Here is a 17127-nt window from a genome sequence, read left to right as displayed (position 1 = left end):
AGGTAATAGAGATTCCATGGGACAAAGACTTAATAGCTTTTAGGTGTAGGAATACTTGACACTTTTTGTTTTGAGCACTGTTCATTAAATATTAATGTATAATTGATGTGGAGAAAAGTAAGAGTGGATTCTGGGAATCCGGAGTGGAAGGTGAGGTGCTGTGGGGAGAGGTGGATGTTAAGCATGGAGAAGGGCTGGGCAGGAAGATGCATTTACACTTATAAATTAGCAGACGATCAGGTGCGTGGCAATGATTAGGCTTTATATGTTGTTTTTCCTTAATATAACATGGTACATTTTATATTTCAGATGAATTTACAACTGATTTTCTGGATTGGATTGATCAGTTCAGTTTGCTATGTGTTTGGCCAAGCAGGTAAAAAAAGTTTCATAGTTGTCTTTTCACTTCAGTATCTTGTGTCACTTTTTGACCACTTCAGATTCCTGGAAAAACCGACATCCCGTCTTGCTCCTTCTGAAAGCCTTGCTGTGGCCTCACCTCCTTCAGAGTTGAGGGCAGGGCCCTTCCAGTGCCTGCAAGGCCCTTTCTCAGGCTCTCCCCCAGTCACCCAGAGTGACAACGGGAATAGGATGCACTGCACAGAGCTCTTTGGGGAATATCATAGAGTGTGTAAGTGAGCATAGAGAAAGCAAAGGCGTGTTACATCTGTAGAAGGAAATGAAGTAAATGTGTAGAACAGTGGATTATGAACTGTCCACTACTGTCTAAAAGAGTGAAAGCAGGAACAGTTGGCTTTCCAGAAGATGTTCTTGCACTTTGATCAAAAGTCTTGCAAAACGTTGGCGTCATGTAGGAGAGGAATGAAAAATAAAACTGAAAATATATTTAATCCTCTTATAAACCATGGTGCATCCACATCTGGAATAACGGATGTCCAGTTCTTTTCTCCAAATCTCAAAAAATACACTGCGGGCTTCCCTGGTGGCGCAGTGGTTGGGAGTCCGCCTGCTAATGCAGGGGACGCGGGTTCGAGCCCCGGTCTGGGAAGATCCCACATGCCGCGGAGCGACTAGGCCCGTGAGCCACAACTACTGAGCCTGCGCGTCTGGAGCCTGTGCTACGCAACAGGAGAGGCCGCGATAGTGAGAGGCCTGCGCACCGCGATGAAGAATGGCCCCCGCTTGCCACAACTAGAGAAAGCCCTCGCACAGAAACGAAGACCCAACACAGCAAAAATAAATTAATTAATTAAAAAATACACTGCATAGAACAATTGTTTGATATTAGGGTGGAAGGGCTTAACACATGGAAAAATGAAGAAAGAAACCAAGGGAAGTTATTGATTGAATTACATAAAATCAGCAATAACATAAAAAACCAAAGTATCTATGTGTCAAAATACCATCGACAAAATGAGAAACTAAATAAGGATTTAATTTCACTTACAGATGTAGAGCTCTAATAAAAACAGATGAACATGATAATAGAAAATTTGCAAAAGATGTAACAGAAAATTTATAAAAGAAATGGCCAGTAAAAACGCAAAAAAAAAAATGAAACCTTCAGTAACTGACAGTTAAATTGATGTTCTTATTTATACCTGTTAAATGCATTTTAAAAAATATTTGCATTAAAAAAGTGTTCCTTGTTGAGGGTATGGTGAAGTGGTGTGTGTACATTGCTGTGGGAGTGTGCGTTTGAACGTTACTGCTGGAGAGAAGTTAGTGTGTATTGAGAATCTTTAAAAGTTAATACTCTTCGCCTCAGTATTTTTTTTTAATTTGATAAGGAAATAATCAGAGTTTTACATTATAAGAATGGTCATCAGAGTGGGTGCATATATATATGCGTGTATGTGTATATATGTGGAGGGTTCATGTGGCATGTGTGAACTATGCAATTAAAAACAATCTAAATTTATCCATCATTGAATAGGATACATTAATATAATGGAATATGTAATCATTAAAGCCATGTTTTTGAAGAATTTGGAATGAAACATTTGGGTTAAGTATAAAAAGTAGTATATAAAATGTATATCCTTGATTTCATTTAAATAATGTCTGTATATGCCTGCTTCCTTGCTCTTGTTTTATCTGCTTAGAAAAAAGACTGGGAAGAAATATACAAAAAATGTTAACAGTAGTTATCTCTTAGTGAGCAGGTTTTGAGTGATTTTTAGTTTGTTCTTTATACTTTTACGTATTTTCCAAATTTTTTTATAATGAGCATGTGTTAGGTTTATAATCAGAAAACATACATTGGAGACAGTCCATATTAGTACTTACCACACGGCAGACATGCTGATCCTTACACGGATTTAAGGAACTATATGGCGTACTTTGAACACAGACCTGAAAAATCAAGGGGTTGTGGATTGGATGAATATGGACTTTTCAAGTATTTAACAAACGAAAATGAAAGTGCCTGCTTGAGGGGGTGGGGTATGGGTGTGGTGGGATGCGTTAAATGAAGAGAAATAATACTTTTACCCAGTTGTAAGAACACTCCTGAGAATTAATGACCATCCAACATGAAAGAGCCTGAAATCATGCCTTTGAAAAAAAAAAGACAAATGTATAGATTAAGGGTACCTAGTCTTTGCTATAGAAGACAAGAGAGATAACTGTGTCTTTTTATGGTTCTCTGTGCCAAGATGATCCAAAATCACCTCTCTCTGGGGGGTAGGTCTGAATCAGCTTAGTAATGAGGTTCATAGTGTTTATATTTAACGTTCCTATATGTTGTATTATTTGTCATTGTGATCCAGATTTTTCCACTGTTCTCTCTCTTGAAACTTCAAGTAAAGTGGTCTGTTCTTTGTTTCTCCTGACAGATGAAAATAGATGTTTAAAAGCAAATGCCAAATCATGTGGAGAGTGTATACAAGCAGGGCCAAATTGTGGATGGTGCACAAATTCAGTAAGTAAGATTGTTCAAGTCTTCCTATCTATTCTCTAGTCATTTACTGTTGCCCAAAACTGTATCCTTGGGAAGTGCTCAGTGTGACTTTTCACTTCCTCATTGTTGACTGAATAAGCGTCAGCTCTGTGTAATCCTTTGTGATGCTCTGGAGCTGTGCTGCCCAGCACAGGGCCTGCTAGGCATGTGTGGTGATGTTGAGCACCTGAGATATGGGTGGTCCAAATTGAGAATTGCCGTCAGCCTTAAATACACACCAGAGATCGAAGACTTAGCATTTCAACATTAATGAATTTTGAAATCACTGACATTTTGTATATATTATTAATTTCCCGTTTCTTTTTTTCTTCCTCTCAGCGTGGCTACTAGACAATTTAAAAATACATACGTAGCTCACCTTTGTAGCGTGCATTGTTTCTATTGAACAGCTTCCCAAAAACCTCTAGCCATTTCATTGGACTGTTTTAGATTTTTCCCTTCTTTTATGATGGGAGAGGTATACATTAACCTGCCTAATTGTGTTTTAATTAAACTAATATACACTTGATTTGCATCCTAATCAAAGCCCATTGAGGTTAGGCTTTAAATTTTATTCACTCTTGTCATCTCTCTACATTGCTCAACATGGTACCTTCCACAAAGCTTACTAAATATTGAATGAATGAATGAATCAATGAATAGATGAATGCTAAGTTGGTACTGGAGGTAACGGGAAGTCATTTTGAGGGTATATAATTTATTTACAGAGTGAATAATATCAGAAGGTCAAAGGCTTACTATTTGTTTTTACTCAGGCAGTTGACCCCGCAGTCAAGTACCTGTTTTGTGGGCGTTACTGGTCAAATGTCAGATATTTCATATGATTTGACCTATGAAAGACAAAATGAGAAGTTTTCGTTTTGTTATTTTAAAAATTTTCTACTGGCACCTTCCGTCCTCCTAAAAACGGTATTCTGGACTTAAATTGGAGACAGTGAAGGAAATAGGGAGTGCCTTGAGTTTGGTCTGGGACTGGGCTCACTTAACTGAAACTCTTGGTTTTCTTAACCTAGAAAATGAGCATAATCTGCCTCCTTTATCTCTGTTCTTACAAGAATCAAATGAACTTAAAGCAGTTTCACTTAGAAGATTATAATAGTGGTACATGCTCTTCTCAACAACAGCATCCATTTTATGAGGGTTACAGTTTATCTGGGGTTTAGGGTTATCCTAGCCAAACTATTCTTTCAATAATTTAGCCATCTTTATGGCATAATTCTTAAATTATTAAAGGTATTTTGGGATATCTTTAGTGAAATTTTACTTGAGTGTTGTGATCTTAGTTTCCTGGATTGGCTAATATTTGGAAGTGGATCCTGCACTGGGCCCCTGTGCTCTGGCAGCATTTTAGGTTTGACCACACATAAAAGTTGTGCAGCTTTGAACCGTTGGGCCCATGATTCTCCCTTCCAGTTTTTCTAAGTACAGAAAGGCTCTCATTTGGTACTATGTTTCCTTTAAAAAATAACTGATCAAAACCATTTTGTAATCTTTGTATATAAATATCCTCACTTTATTCAGCACCATGAAGTTGGTAGATAATAAACAACCATACAAAACATAAAGTGACCCCAAATGAAAGGCATTTCCTCATTTTCCCAATGTCAAGATTTTTAAAAAGATTTTTGGCCAACTAAATACAAATTTTTAGGGGTATATGTGAAAAAGTTAAATGTCTATTAGGAGTACACATTTTAAAATGATACACACACATATACATGAATACACCGTCATTGTTCCCCTTCCTCACATTTATGAAAAACATATTTAGAACCTTTACATGCATCTTAACAGCAGTGTTTTTGCTTTCACTTAGTCAGTCATCTGATAAAAATAGCACATTTTAAAATCATGTCACTAGTGGAAATTTTACCCCATGCCACAAGTACCGTTCACATACCATTACATTAAAAAAATTCACCCTATATACATTTTTGACCCTGTCGTATAATCACTTACTACGTTTTTTTTAAAAAATAAGTTCTAAAAGGCTTGTTTACAATAATAGCCAATACCTAAAATATTTTTAAACCTCCAAGAGTACTTACTAAATCTGTGGTAACTTTCTTGTTCTCCTTTTTAAGAAAGGTTTTAGGGTGACATGTTTTCCCTATACATTGAGTTGTTCAAAATATCATGAAGGATGCTGCTACATATGAGAGACTCTAAGAATTTTTCTAAGGGAAATTTTGGAAAAAATATTTGTCTGATATTTGGTTATATATATTAATAGTGGCTCTTAACCATGCTAAATAATTTCACAAAAGAAATTTCTTTGAGTAGATACTCTGAATTTGAACATGAAACGGTTAAAATGTACACTTAGGTCAGTCCTCTAAGTATTACTAAAGTAATACGGTACTAGTAATATATTAGCAATAACGGTATTACTTTCAAGGAAAAATTTATGTTTTGTTTATTATGGTTTGGATGAAGGGAGCATTTTGTTTAAAAACCAGAAATGAAGTACATTAGATGTGTTACCTGATTTTTGCAATTTAATTACTTATTTGCAGTTACGACCATGTAAAAGGTTTGACCACTATACTTTTTATTTATACCTATATTTTACATGTCACTTAGACATTTTTACAAGAAGGAATGCCTACTTCTGCTCGATGTGATGATTTAGAAGCCTTAAAAAAGAAGGGCTGTCATCCAGATGACATTGAAAATCCCAGAGGCTCCAAAGATATAAAGAAAAATAAAAATGTCACCAACCGTAGCAAAGGAACAGCAGAGAAGCTGCAGCCAGAAGATATTACTCAGATCCAACCACAGCAGTTGGTTTTGCAATTACGATCAGGTACAGAAATCTGATTCTATGAATGCCTTTGTGTCTACTTGAGCTTTTTGACAACTTTATGTAAGTTTCTGTTGAGGGTTCATTTTCACATGTGGACTGACACTCAAATAGAAATGTTGAATACATTAACTTTTAGATATTTTTGGAGGTATAACAGTTTGTAAGACACATGTACCTGAAGTAAGTGTTACCTGTGTCTAATGTAAATTCTGTTAAAGATTCAGAAAGTATTAGATTTAATGGATTTTTAAAGACAAAAATGTCCATCTTCTGGTATAATTACATAATATAAAGACAACATATTAATCTATTTTTTCCTTTGTTTTTGTTCAGTATTGATAAAATATTAAGGTTTTCATAAGAATCTGGAGCAGTCCTGCATCTGGGAAAAAGAAAGAAGAAATAAGCTCCCTTTCTCCTCTTCTAGTTTCCCGCCCCTTCTTCTCAGAGGACTGTCCCGTGCCTGCCTCCCTGCCACCCCTTCCCCGCCTGCTCTCTCTTCAGCCTGGTGCCGGCATCCTTCCACTTCTAGAGCTGCTCTGGCAAAGCTCTGCTGGCACCCTGGAACCACCAGGCCTGGTGGACTCTTATCAGGCCTTTTTTAATTAACCTTCCTGTCCAAGCGATGCCTTCGAGCTTCTTGAAATGCTCTCCTTGCGGCTTCTGCGATAACATTCCTACTTTTCTTCTTGTCTCTTAACAGTGCTTTCCAGTCTCCTTTCTGTGTCTTTTTTCTTCCTTCCTCTTTGTAGTCCACTTAATTGTTGGTTTTCCTCTTATGGCTTTAAAGCCACTTGTGGGCTGTAACACAGACTTTTAAGCTCCAAACCCAGTTATCCAACTGTCAACTAGAAGTCTATATAGAGAAAATCTGCAAGTTAAAATTTTAATGACTTTTTCACCCAGACCTCTTCCTTCTCCTGTATTTTCTGAGTGGATTATATCTCACACCACTGGTACATCTCTTCTCCTTCCTGATTGTTTCAGATCCTTATCCTCTTTTTCTTAGATCTTTGCTATAGTTTCTTAACAAGTTTCTTTGTCTCTATAATCATCTTTAAAACGATTCTTCAGGTTTTCTACAGTGAAAATCAGGTTATGTTACTCGCTGCATATAGTGCATCGCATTAAACAAAGAAGAGTCTTCACTTTATAACGTTAGTCTCTAAAAAGTCTGGTGTACCCTGTAGTGTATCTGCCTCACCCACCCAGTCTAGCTGATGTTGTTCTGGCTGTCTGTTTTCTTCTGTCATAGTTACCAACCCACTGTTTGCCTGTCTTGCCTGCTGTGGATGGGGAATGCTGTCTTTTTCACCATCCCCAGGGCCTAGCATTTTAAGTATTTGTGATTGAAATGAGTACACTTCCATTTATTCAGTTACCTGTGGAATGCCCAGGTTTTTGTAAAAACTATGTCGATAATACAGTTTATAGTGTATACCTTATCGATCGAATTTACTTGGTTTTTCTCATTTGCTTTTTGATTGTTGGCAAGCTAATTTTCTTTTCTAATCTCTGTTTAATTAGGGGAGCCACAGACATTTACATTAAAATTCAAGCGAGCTGAAGACTATCCCATCGATCTCTACTACCTTATGGACCTCTCCTACTCTATGAAAGACGACTTGGAGAATGTGAAAAGTCTTGGAACTGATTTGATGAATGAAATGAGGAGGATTACTTCAGACTTCCGAATTGGTAGGCATTTTGAGAAGATTAATAGTTTTCATTTGTATAAATACTGGCAGTTTTGTTCTTCACCACATGCATGTGAGATAAATAGGCCAGGTTTTAGTTTTTTCTTTTTGAGAGAACTGATATTCCTGTCACACATCTAATAATTTTTCCACCTCCTTATTCCTCTGTTACTGTAGGCGATCATGTTATTTGACACACCTTACACCACATAGGTAATAAAATGCTTGCATGTTTTCACAGGAATTTATGCATTGGTTTGTTGATATATTTTATAAACATGTTGATTACATTTTTTTTTATTACTAGTTAGTATGACCACACCTGCCTGTACAGCCTTAATCTCACGTCAGACCTGGATTTTTCATACAGTGATTTCCTTTCCAAACCTAATTATTAAAACCCTTATTATTTCTTATTAAAGAAAAAGATTGACTTACAGGTGGTAATGTACTTGATTTTTTTCATGCAGTTTATCCATCCGTCCATCCATCTACCCTCCATCTGTCATCACTCTGTGTGCATTTTCCTTCACAGGGTTTGGCTCATTTGTGGAGAAAACCGTGATGCCTTACATTAGCACAACACCAGCTAAACTCAGGAACCCTTGCACAAGTGAACAGAACTGCACCAGCCCATTTAGCTATAAAAATGTGCTCAGCCTTACTGATAAAGGGGAGGTATTTAATGAACTTGTTGGTAAACAGCGCATATCTGGAAATTTGGATTCTCCAGAAGGTGGCTTTGATGCAATCATGCAAGTTGCAGTTTGTGGAGTGAGTGCATTCATTTTCTACAAAAGGATATTATTTGTATGAATTTTGAGTGTGATTTTGCTGTCAGAAGAAATTACCTTAATTACTGTAGCATACTTGACTAATCCCTTAAGTTCCCTCCAACTACAAATGCTTTATAAAAGCATAGTTAATCATTATGCCCCTATTTTAAACCAGGCGGTTAGTTCATTTACACAGGGTTTTAAAAGCCAGAATGCTCACCACTTGAAACAGTGCTCTAGGTTTTTAGAAGAGGCCCAGGAACCCTAGCTTTCCGGCTTCGTGCCTGAGATGGAGTTGGGGTTATCTGGGACGTCTCCAGGAGCATTAAAAGTGCTCAAATGGACTGTGTCTCAGACACCATTTTCCTCTGGTCAGTTTTCTTCTGCTTATCATCTTTGAGAGTTATCTTCCCCATGTCTTAGTCATTCAAAAAGAAAGAACTTTTTAAGTCTTAGTTTGAAAGCTATATGAGAACAGGTATTTTGAGAAGTCATATAATTGTAATTTTAATTGCAAGATTTTCAGTAGTAGTAAGCTGATCTCCATTGGACTTAGTGGTTAGAATTTTATGACCCATTTACCAGGTGGTGATTTTGAGGTGACCTTTTAATGATTCAGCTGAAGCTGAAACTAGGAAACATTGTGAGGTAGATAAAGTTTAAGTACCTGTCTCATTCCCTCCCGCCCCTTTTTCCTTTAGAGTACCCCTATGCTCTGGAAGACCTTCCTTGATTCCAGATGCTTCTTAATGGTTATTTTCCAACCAATTTTTAATGTGTACCTTGATACCCAAGATGATAATATGGTATAGTGTTTAAGACAACAGTCCTTAGACTGTTAGGAAATGGCTTCAAATGTTCCCATCACTGCTCATCCACTAGGCTATTTCCTTGCCATTCTAGAGGGCTGTTTCCTTCTCCTTAAGAAGGGATAACAGATAAACCTCATAGGGTTGTTACGAAGTTTAAATACGGTAATCCATGTACAGTGCCACTAAGCACCCAGCAAATATTAACTACTAGGTTATCGTTACTCTTGACCTCTCACTGGGGTAGTTGCAATTTAAGGATAGTCTCTGCTTTTAAAGGGGAAGAGAGTGATATTCCAGGTAGTGCCTAGCCTGATGCCTGTTTTCTTTCCAGCCATTCATTTGTGATCCTGTTAGCAGCTCACTGTGGAGAGAGCATTCCCTGGGCTGCCTCTACCTGTGCCTTAGCCTTGGGATTAAAACAAGCCATAGCATCTGTGGCCGCTACTCTCGGTTTTCCTCATGCTGACTGAGAGTAACTGTTCCACTTACTTCTCTACATGAAAAAGAGACAGACATTCCACTTGGACTGCCGGCATTAATAAACTTAATTCCTGCCTTCAAGGATTTTATAGTCTTATGGAGATATATTCAGATATAATTGAGTATTTAGACAGATGTGATTATAAAATTACCATATTAGAGGATTTTACTGCTACTTTAAATTCTTTGCTGAATAAGGTGGAAAATAAAATAAATGAACAAATAAGCAGTACTGATGGGTTAGAATGGGTGGAATTAAGCAGGGCAAGTCTTTGGAGAAGGTACTTTTTTCTGTAATTAAAAAAGGAAGGCCTAATGTGGCTGATTAAGGAAGTATACACTACAGAAGGCGGAGCAAGGATGGATGGGAATGAGACAGTGATATTTGGGCCAAGATGGGTGTGGGCTGAGACATTTGCATTTACTCATTAAGCACCTACTGTGTGCCAAAGCACTGTGCTGACTGCTGAAGATAAGATGAAGCCCAAAACCCGATGTGGTCCCTGCCCTGCACAGAGGGAGCGTACTTTCTAATGGGGAGAGAGACATGGACTTTAAAAGATACAGTTTTTAAAAAAGAGCTGAGAGAGTTGGATAGCCAGGCAGGGTGGAGGTTTACAGTGGGGTGGGGGAGTTTTATTCAGTGGTCTCTGTGCCTTCATCCACAAGGATATTGGCACTGTGAAAAGAGAAGTTACGGAATTAGGTTGAGAGTATAGTGGTAGCCTACATAAAGATGAAAAGATTTATGCTGAATTGTGGGTAGTATTTTAAAATTGAAATCCTTTTCTTTTCGAGTCATTGATTGGCTGGAGGAATGTGACACGGCTGCTGGTGTTTTCCACGGATGCTGGGTTTCACTTTGCTGGAGATGGGAAACTTGGTGGCATTGTTTTACCAAATGATGGACAGTGTCACCTGGAAAATGATGTGTACACAATGAGCCATTATTATGTAAGTGCTTAGCTCCTTACATATTGAATGGATTCAGATTGAGTTTAGTGTCTAATACTAAGAGTATTGTGGGTGACTGGCTTGTGGGTTTTTCAGGGTTTGGGGTTTTGTTATTTTGGTAAGTTGGGCCCTGACCTAATGTGCAGGAAAGCTCGTGTTGCTGTTTTGAGGCTCTGGCTTTGTGCTTGCTTCCTTCCATGTAGATGAGGGCCCAGGGGTGAAGGGAGCTGCTGACTCCCGACTCTGCACCTCAGCCCAGAGCTCTGTCTCCTCTCACTCGCATACGTCAAGGGGTAGCAAGCTTGATATTATGTCTAATCAAATCATTTGTATAGTCTTAACACTCCTTGTCTTATTTATACATGATTTAAGAAAGCAGGCACCCTGCCTCTACTGAAAATAAAGATTGGCAAATTATTCAAGGTCTGGAAGAAATCTAAACCTTGCTGAATCTTGGTCTTTTTCTTAAGTGATACGTAGATAATATAACCTTTAATTACTGGCAGTTCTTTACTTTTATTGTTCTGACATTTAATATACACAGATAATCTTGCTCTTTAAAGTCTTTTCATTATGGAAATTTAAAATTTACATATAAAGATAGAGGAGGATTAGAAACCCACTAGACAGCACCCACTTCAGCAATAATTTGTGTTGTTTCAAGCAGTCTTTTGTAAGTAATCCAGTTGATATCTGCAAATCATTATTTTCAGCAAGTATTGAAAACCTGGAGTAAATTGGGTGTAATTACATACTAAATTTTATTACTTAATTTCTTAGGATTATCCTTCTATTGCTCACCTTGTCCAAAAACTAAGTGAAAATAACATTCAGACGATTTTTGCAGTTACTGAAGAATTTCAGCCCGTTTACAAGGTAAATATATACATGTTAGATCAAAAGAGGAACACATTTCTAGACCCTTTTTGTTTAGTCATTAGAGGCAAAATGATATGTCTGAATTGAAATGCGGGAAAATGTCACCAGCTAAAAAAAAGGTGTATATTAATTTTAGTTACATTGTAAAGCTAGTTGTTTTTAGGTCTGACTCCTTAAGTTTATTTAGGAAATGTATCGAGAACTGTTATTTAAAAATAAATAGTAAGTACTCAGTAGATGCTAATTAGTTGAATGAGTAGTACTTGTATTTTATGTTTTATCTTTTAATTGCAGGAACTGAAAAATTTGATCCCTAAGTCAGCAGTAGGAACATTATCTGCAAATTCTAGCAATGTAATTCAGTTGATCATCGATGCATACAATGTGAGTGCATTTTAAATAAGATCTGTTTTGGGCAATACCCTGTGGAGAATACTTTTCTCAAAAAAAGTAAAACTCCTTTCATACACAATTTAGCAAGCCCCAGAAGACAACATAAAACTTAAATTCTGCATCTGGAGGAAAAACTCATATTCTCTTACAAATACATAATTATCTGCAGAGCAAAATGTAACAAAGGCATGTGGTTAAATTTTCTAAATTCTGTTTTAATGTTGTTAAGTAATAGGTCTCCTTGTTGGAAAGCAAGTGTGAAACAACTTATATTTAGATTTATAGATGACCTCAGTCTTCTTTTTTATAGGTTCATCTATTTTGATGAATTGTGCCAGAAAAGCTTTTTTTTTTTTTTTTTTTGGCCAGTTCTTCTCTTGACATATATTCAGGGTATATAGTTCTCTGTATTCAAGAGGTACACACAGTCATATATGCATGTACCATAAAGTATATATGAATGTATTTACATATATTTGACTTACCATTTTAATGAGATTTATAAGATTTCCCCCCCCCCCAGATTGGAAGGAAGTTGAAATTAAAGAGGAATTTTCTCCATCTTGAGCTTTAGTTCAGAGTACTTTAGTGATACTCATTCACCATTGGTCAATAACTCTTGTAAGTCGTCTGGAGGCCTTTGTAATATAACAGTAACCATCCTGTACTGTGTACACCACCCCAGCCTTTTGATGGGTTGAATTTTAGATATTTTCTACCTCATGCTAGGGGTTCCCAGAATTTTTTGGAAAGACCCTACTCGAAGAGAGAGGTTTTTACAAAGATCTTCTAGATTCTGGTTGTTCCCTGTCTCTCCCATAGTTGTTTTGTTCTCTGTCTTTACAGCATATCTTAATGCTTTCCCAGCTCCATCCATGCAGGAGTGTGACCAGGAGAGAGCTTGCTGCTGCAGCCTTCTCCGTTGGTCCTGAGCAATCTGCTGTTCTAAAAACGCAGTGCCTTGAATCCTCCCACTTCGGGTTTTCTTTTTTTGCGGGGTGAGGGCGCAGGGCTGCAACTGCACCTGAGCAAATTTGTTTCCAGACTGTGTAGTAGATCATTTACTTTAGTCCCTAGTGAGCTGGAAGTTGGTAGGGTCAGAGGAGAGCTGTGTTGCCACTGGGGGAGGAAAGTGTTCTGAGTTCTTAGGACTCCTCATAATTAATATCAGCCCTCTGTGCTGTATCATCATTAAAATTTTAAACTCAGTAATTAAACCATAAATACTTTTTTCAGTCATGTACATTATTTTGAAGAATTGATCCTTATTAATTAGAGCCCATTTCTCTGGGTTTTGTGTTTTCTGGTCACTCAAGATTTGGCTTCAGATATTTTATTTAAATGATACTGTTTCTTAACAGTTCATTTTACCCATTGGATTTATGCATTCAACTTATTTTATAGTAGCATTTGTTTGCCTTTCCTCTGTTTAATAGTCTTTCTTTTAGTCCCTGTCTTCAGAAGTCATTTTGGAAAACAGCAAATTACCAGAAGGAGTAACGATAAATTACAAGTCTTACTGCAAGAATGGGGTGAATGGAACAGGGGAAAATGGGAGAAAATGCTCTAATATTTCCATTGGGGATGAGGTATGTTACATAAACGTTTTCTGAAGAAAAGAAAAAACTGCTTGTTTACAGGCAATGTCGTTTATAATTTGAGAAACAGGTAAAGAAATATAATTTTGGAGTGGCTTTTTGCAATTTTTTTAGTAGATTTAAATTGCATAGTTGTTAACGTATCTTCTTGTTTTCCCTTAAGGTTCAATTTGAAATCAGCGTAACTTCAAATAAATGTCCAAATAAGAATTCTGAAACCATTAAAATTAAGCCTCTGGGCTTCACTGAAGAAGTAGAGATTATTCTTCAGTTCATCTGTGAATGTGAATGCCAGAGTGAAGGCATCCCTGGCAGTCCCAAGTGCCATGATGGCAATGGGACCTTTGAGTGTGGAGCCTGCAGGTGAGCTGGGGCTGTGGAGAGTGATGGGGTGCGGGGGGACTGCGGCTGGGACGGCTGCAGGGGCAGGCGTCCAGAGAGATTCTGTCCATTGGAGCAAATAAATGATTGTTCCAGCCACTGTTGCTCACCACAAGATCAATTTGATGATCTTGTGTGTGCTATTTATGGAAAGCTCTTCCCTGCCTTTTTTTTTCCTTAGGCAGACTGTCCTTTACTGTAAAATAAAAGCTTTTATAGCCATCCAAGATGTATATTTAACAAATGGTTAAGGTAGCATTTGGGTTTTTCTCTCATTATACCAGTCTGAATTCTCTAGAGCTAAATAAGCTTATATAAAATAATAGTGATTGTATCTGGGAAATGGAATTAGGAAGCAATAAAGGATGTTCACCGTGTATTACATGTGCTTCTGAATCGTTGGAATAATTTTTAAAAAACCAATATACTTTGTAAAATTAAAAAGAAAACTATTTTTAGAACATAGAATCTACTACTAACAAAACTATAGTCAGATTATTTTAAATTTTATTTTCATACTGTGATTACTTTTTAATTAAAAATTAAAATTGAATGTACTCTGAATAATCTTTCTCCTTAAAAGAATAGGAGGAGGGAAGAATATTTTGATGCAAATGTCAGCCCCAAATGACTATGCTTTGAAGGGTTTTTAATCATGAGAAAAATAGATGGCTGTATTTTGCCGTCAGTTATTAGCTTTCTATTCTAAATAACAATTAAAATGTTACGTTTTTAAATTTTCCATGTCATACATATCCTGACTGAATTGTGTAGATTCATTTTTAGTAAAATATTACTTAACTGAAAGATATCTTGAAAATGTTTTGCCTTCCTTCTTTTTGCTTTTTTTTTTTTTTTTTTTTTTGCGGTACGCAGGCCTCTCACTGTTGGTGGCCTCTCCCGTTGCGGAGCGCAGGCTCAGCGGCCATGGCTCATGGGCCCAGCCGCTCCGCGGCATGTGGGATCCTCCCGGACCGGGGCACGAACCCGTGTCCCCTGCATTGGCAGGCGGACTCCCAACCACTGCACCACCAGGGAAGCCCCTGCCTTCCTTCTTTTTGTGTATTTACCAGATACAGAACTAGTATCTTCAGTGTCTGAACACTAGGTGTTCTAAAAATATGCAGTGTGGCTGAAAAGTCTGGATCCGTAGGATAAATTTATTTTTAAACAGTATGTTATATTTTCAAATGATAGGCTCAGTGTGTTTTTCTTCAACTTCCATGCACCTTTTGGGGTGTGTTTATTGTATTTTTTTAGATTAACAATTGGATGGTTGCTTTACCTATAATAGCAAATGTAATAAATAGCATATCATTTGAAAACATAGCACACTTTTAAAAATAAGTTTATCCTGTGTTTCTAAATGTTTTGTTCACCTGTTCATTGCTAGATTGTATTTTCATCTTGATCAAAATGGTTACTTTCCTGAAGAGGGCTTTTTTTCCTGGGCCCCTGTGTAGATTCCATATGGATTTGAATGGCTCTGTGTGTGTGCATATGCACACTTTCGTGCGCGTCTGTGACGTATGGCATAATGACATGTAATAAAATTGTAGTTTGAAGATAATGTTCATAGTCTTACTTCCTCTCCCAGTCTTTCTCACAGCATGATTTGTTACTTTCACTTATTTTTATTTTATGTGATTGAAATTTTGGACTCTGTTTAGGTGCAACGAGGGACGTGTTGGGAGACATTGTGAATGTAGCACAGATGAGGTGAACAGTGAAGATATGGACGCTTACTGCAGGAAAGAAAACAGTTCAGAAATATGTAGCAACAACGGAGAATGTGTCTGTGGACAGTGTGTGTGTCGGAAGAGGGATAACACAAACGAAATTTATTCGGGCAAATTCTGCGAGTGTGATAATTTCAACTGTGATAGATCCAATGGCTTAATTTGTGGAGGTGAGAAGGGGTTTGAAAATGGTTATAAAATGTGGTCCTATCTAATACAATAAAAAATCCTGAGAGTTTGCTTAGTGAATAAATGGGAAAAGGGCAGCATTGAGGGTCACTCCATCCCACAGACAGCCTTTCTTACGTGTTTTTGTTTTCACTTTTCGGTCAGTGCTCTGATTTTACATTTTTACCATTGTTATGAGAAATGATATTTTTTATTGCAGGAAATGGTGTCTGCAAGTGTCGTGTTTGTGAATGCAACCCTAACTACACTGGCAGTGCCTGTGACTGTTCTCTGGACACTACCTCCTGCACGGCTGTGAATGGGCAGATCTGCAATGGCCGGGGCATCTGTGAGTGTGGCGCCTGTAAGTGTACAGATCCCAAGTTCCAAGGGCCGACCTGTGAGATGTGCCAGACGTGCCTTGGAGTCTGTGCCGAGCATAAGTGAGTATTTCCGAATTGCTTGAAATGGGTGAGAACTCGCTGTCTGTTGGCCTCTGTATCAGCACACAATACAGAGAACAGCGCTAACATCAGGTTACTCTGTAAATAAACTGTCACATTGAAGCCCAGTTTTTAAATCTTAAAAATTCTTTGTCAGTACCTGGTGTTTGTCACATGATACTGAAATGTGTCGTACGGGAGTGATGGTACAATTATTTCAATCCGAGTTTGCTATGTAAGTGAATCCATGTGGTAACCTTTGTTAAATTAGCATTACCAATTGCTTTATTAACTATCTTTTGGCTAAACTAAATAAAATTGAAAGTTTTGTCCCTTGAAGAAAGGACTACTATTGTACCAGCAACACATTTCAAAAGTTATTTCGGCTTTAAATTGTGTATTAAATATCTGATAGGGCTAGTTTTATTTTCCTACTCTTATTTCTTTTGGAGGATTTTAGTTTGAGCTGTAATAAATCTATAATATCACTTGGGAAACTAGCATCTTTATGTTTAGTTTTCCCATCTAGAAATGTGTTTCTTCATTTATTTATATCTTCTTCTATTGCTCTTGGCTTAATTTGGTTAAATTTTGAGTCTAGCACACAAAATAATCTTTAAGCAAATATTATTTTAAATAATCAATGTAATCATTTGCATTTTTACAGGGAATGTGTTCAGTGCCGAGCCTTCAACAAAGGAGAAAAGAAAGACACCTGTGCTCAGGAATGTTCACATTTCAACATTACCAAGGTTGAAAATCGGGACAGATTGCCCCAGCCAGGCCAGGTGGATCCCCTGTCCCATTGTAAGGAGAAGGACGTTGATGATTGCTGGTTCTACTTCACATATTCCGTGAATGGGAACAATGAGGCCACTGTTCATGTTGTAGAGACTCCAGGTAGAAATCTGATCATTTCAAAATTCTTTGCATTTTCTTTTATGTCTTTTTACTGCTTAGGGCTATTGGCAGTTTCCCTAATATCTAGGAACAACTGCCAGCTGGACTATTATATGTCCAAGTTGGGACACTTTTAATCTCTCAAAGCGTAAACTAGTATTTAATTAATAAATAAGGG

The 17127-nt window shown here is 37.4% G+C and overlaps 1 protein-coding gene across 3 annotated transcripts in view; it reads left to right on the top strand.

Annotated features, from left to right (window-relative positions):
* Window positions 1–17127, top strand: part of ITGB1 (integrin subunit beta 1) — a 43929-nt gene that overhangs the window by 17152 nt on the left and 9650 nt on the right. For 2 of the 3 annotated variants that reach the window (XM_007471320.1, XM_007471319.1), the window contains exons 2-14: window positions 310–376; window positions 2799–2884; window positions 5507–5729; window positions 7257–7427; window positions 7962–8200; window positions 10293–10448; window positions 11229–11324; window positions 11622–11711; window positions 13169–13309; window positions 13482–13681; window positions 15370–15608; window positions 15827–16049; window positions 16717–16949. In XM_007471320.1, coding sequence (XP_007471382.1) covers window positions 310–376; window positions 2799–2884; window positions 5507–5729; window positions 7257–7427; window positions 7962–8200; window positions 10293–10448; window positions 11229–11324; window positions 11622–11711; window positions 13169–13309; window positions 13482–13681; window positions 15370–15608; window positions 15827–16049; window positions 16717–16949 — 2164 coding nt within the window. Of the gene's footprint in view, window positions 1–288; window positions 377–2798; window positions 2885–5506; window positions 5730–7256; window positions 7428–7961; window positions 8201–10292; window positions 10449–11228; window positions 11325–11621; window positions 11712–13168; window positions 13310–13481; window positions 13682–15369; window positions 15609–15826; window positions 16050–16716; window positions 16950–17127 lie in introns of those variants that run through there. The other variant, XM_007471318.1, reaches the window with a different exon arrangement.

Source organism: Lipotes vexillifer, unplaced genomic scaffold (assembly GCF_000442215.2).
Source record: "Lipotes vexillifer unplaced genomic scaffold, Lipotes_vexillifer_v1.1 scaffold1049, whole genome shotgun sequence".
Classification (NCBI taxonomy): domain Eukaryota; kingdom Metazoa; phylum Chordata; class Mammalia; order Artiodactyla; family Lipotidae; genus Lipotes; species Lipotes vexillifer.
This window is presented reverse-complemented; position numbering and strand designations above follow the sequence as displayed.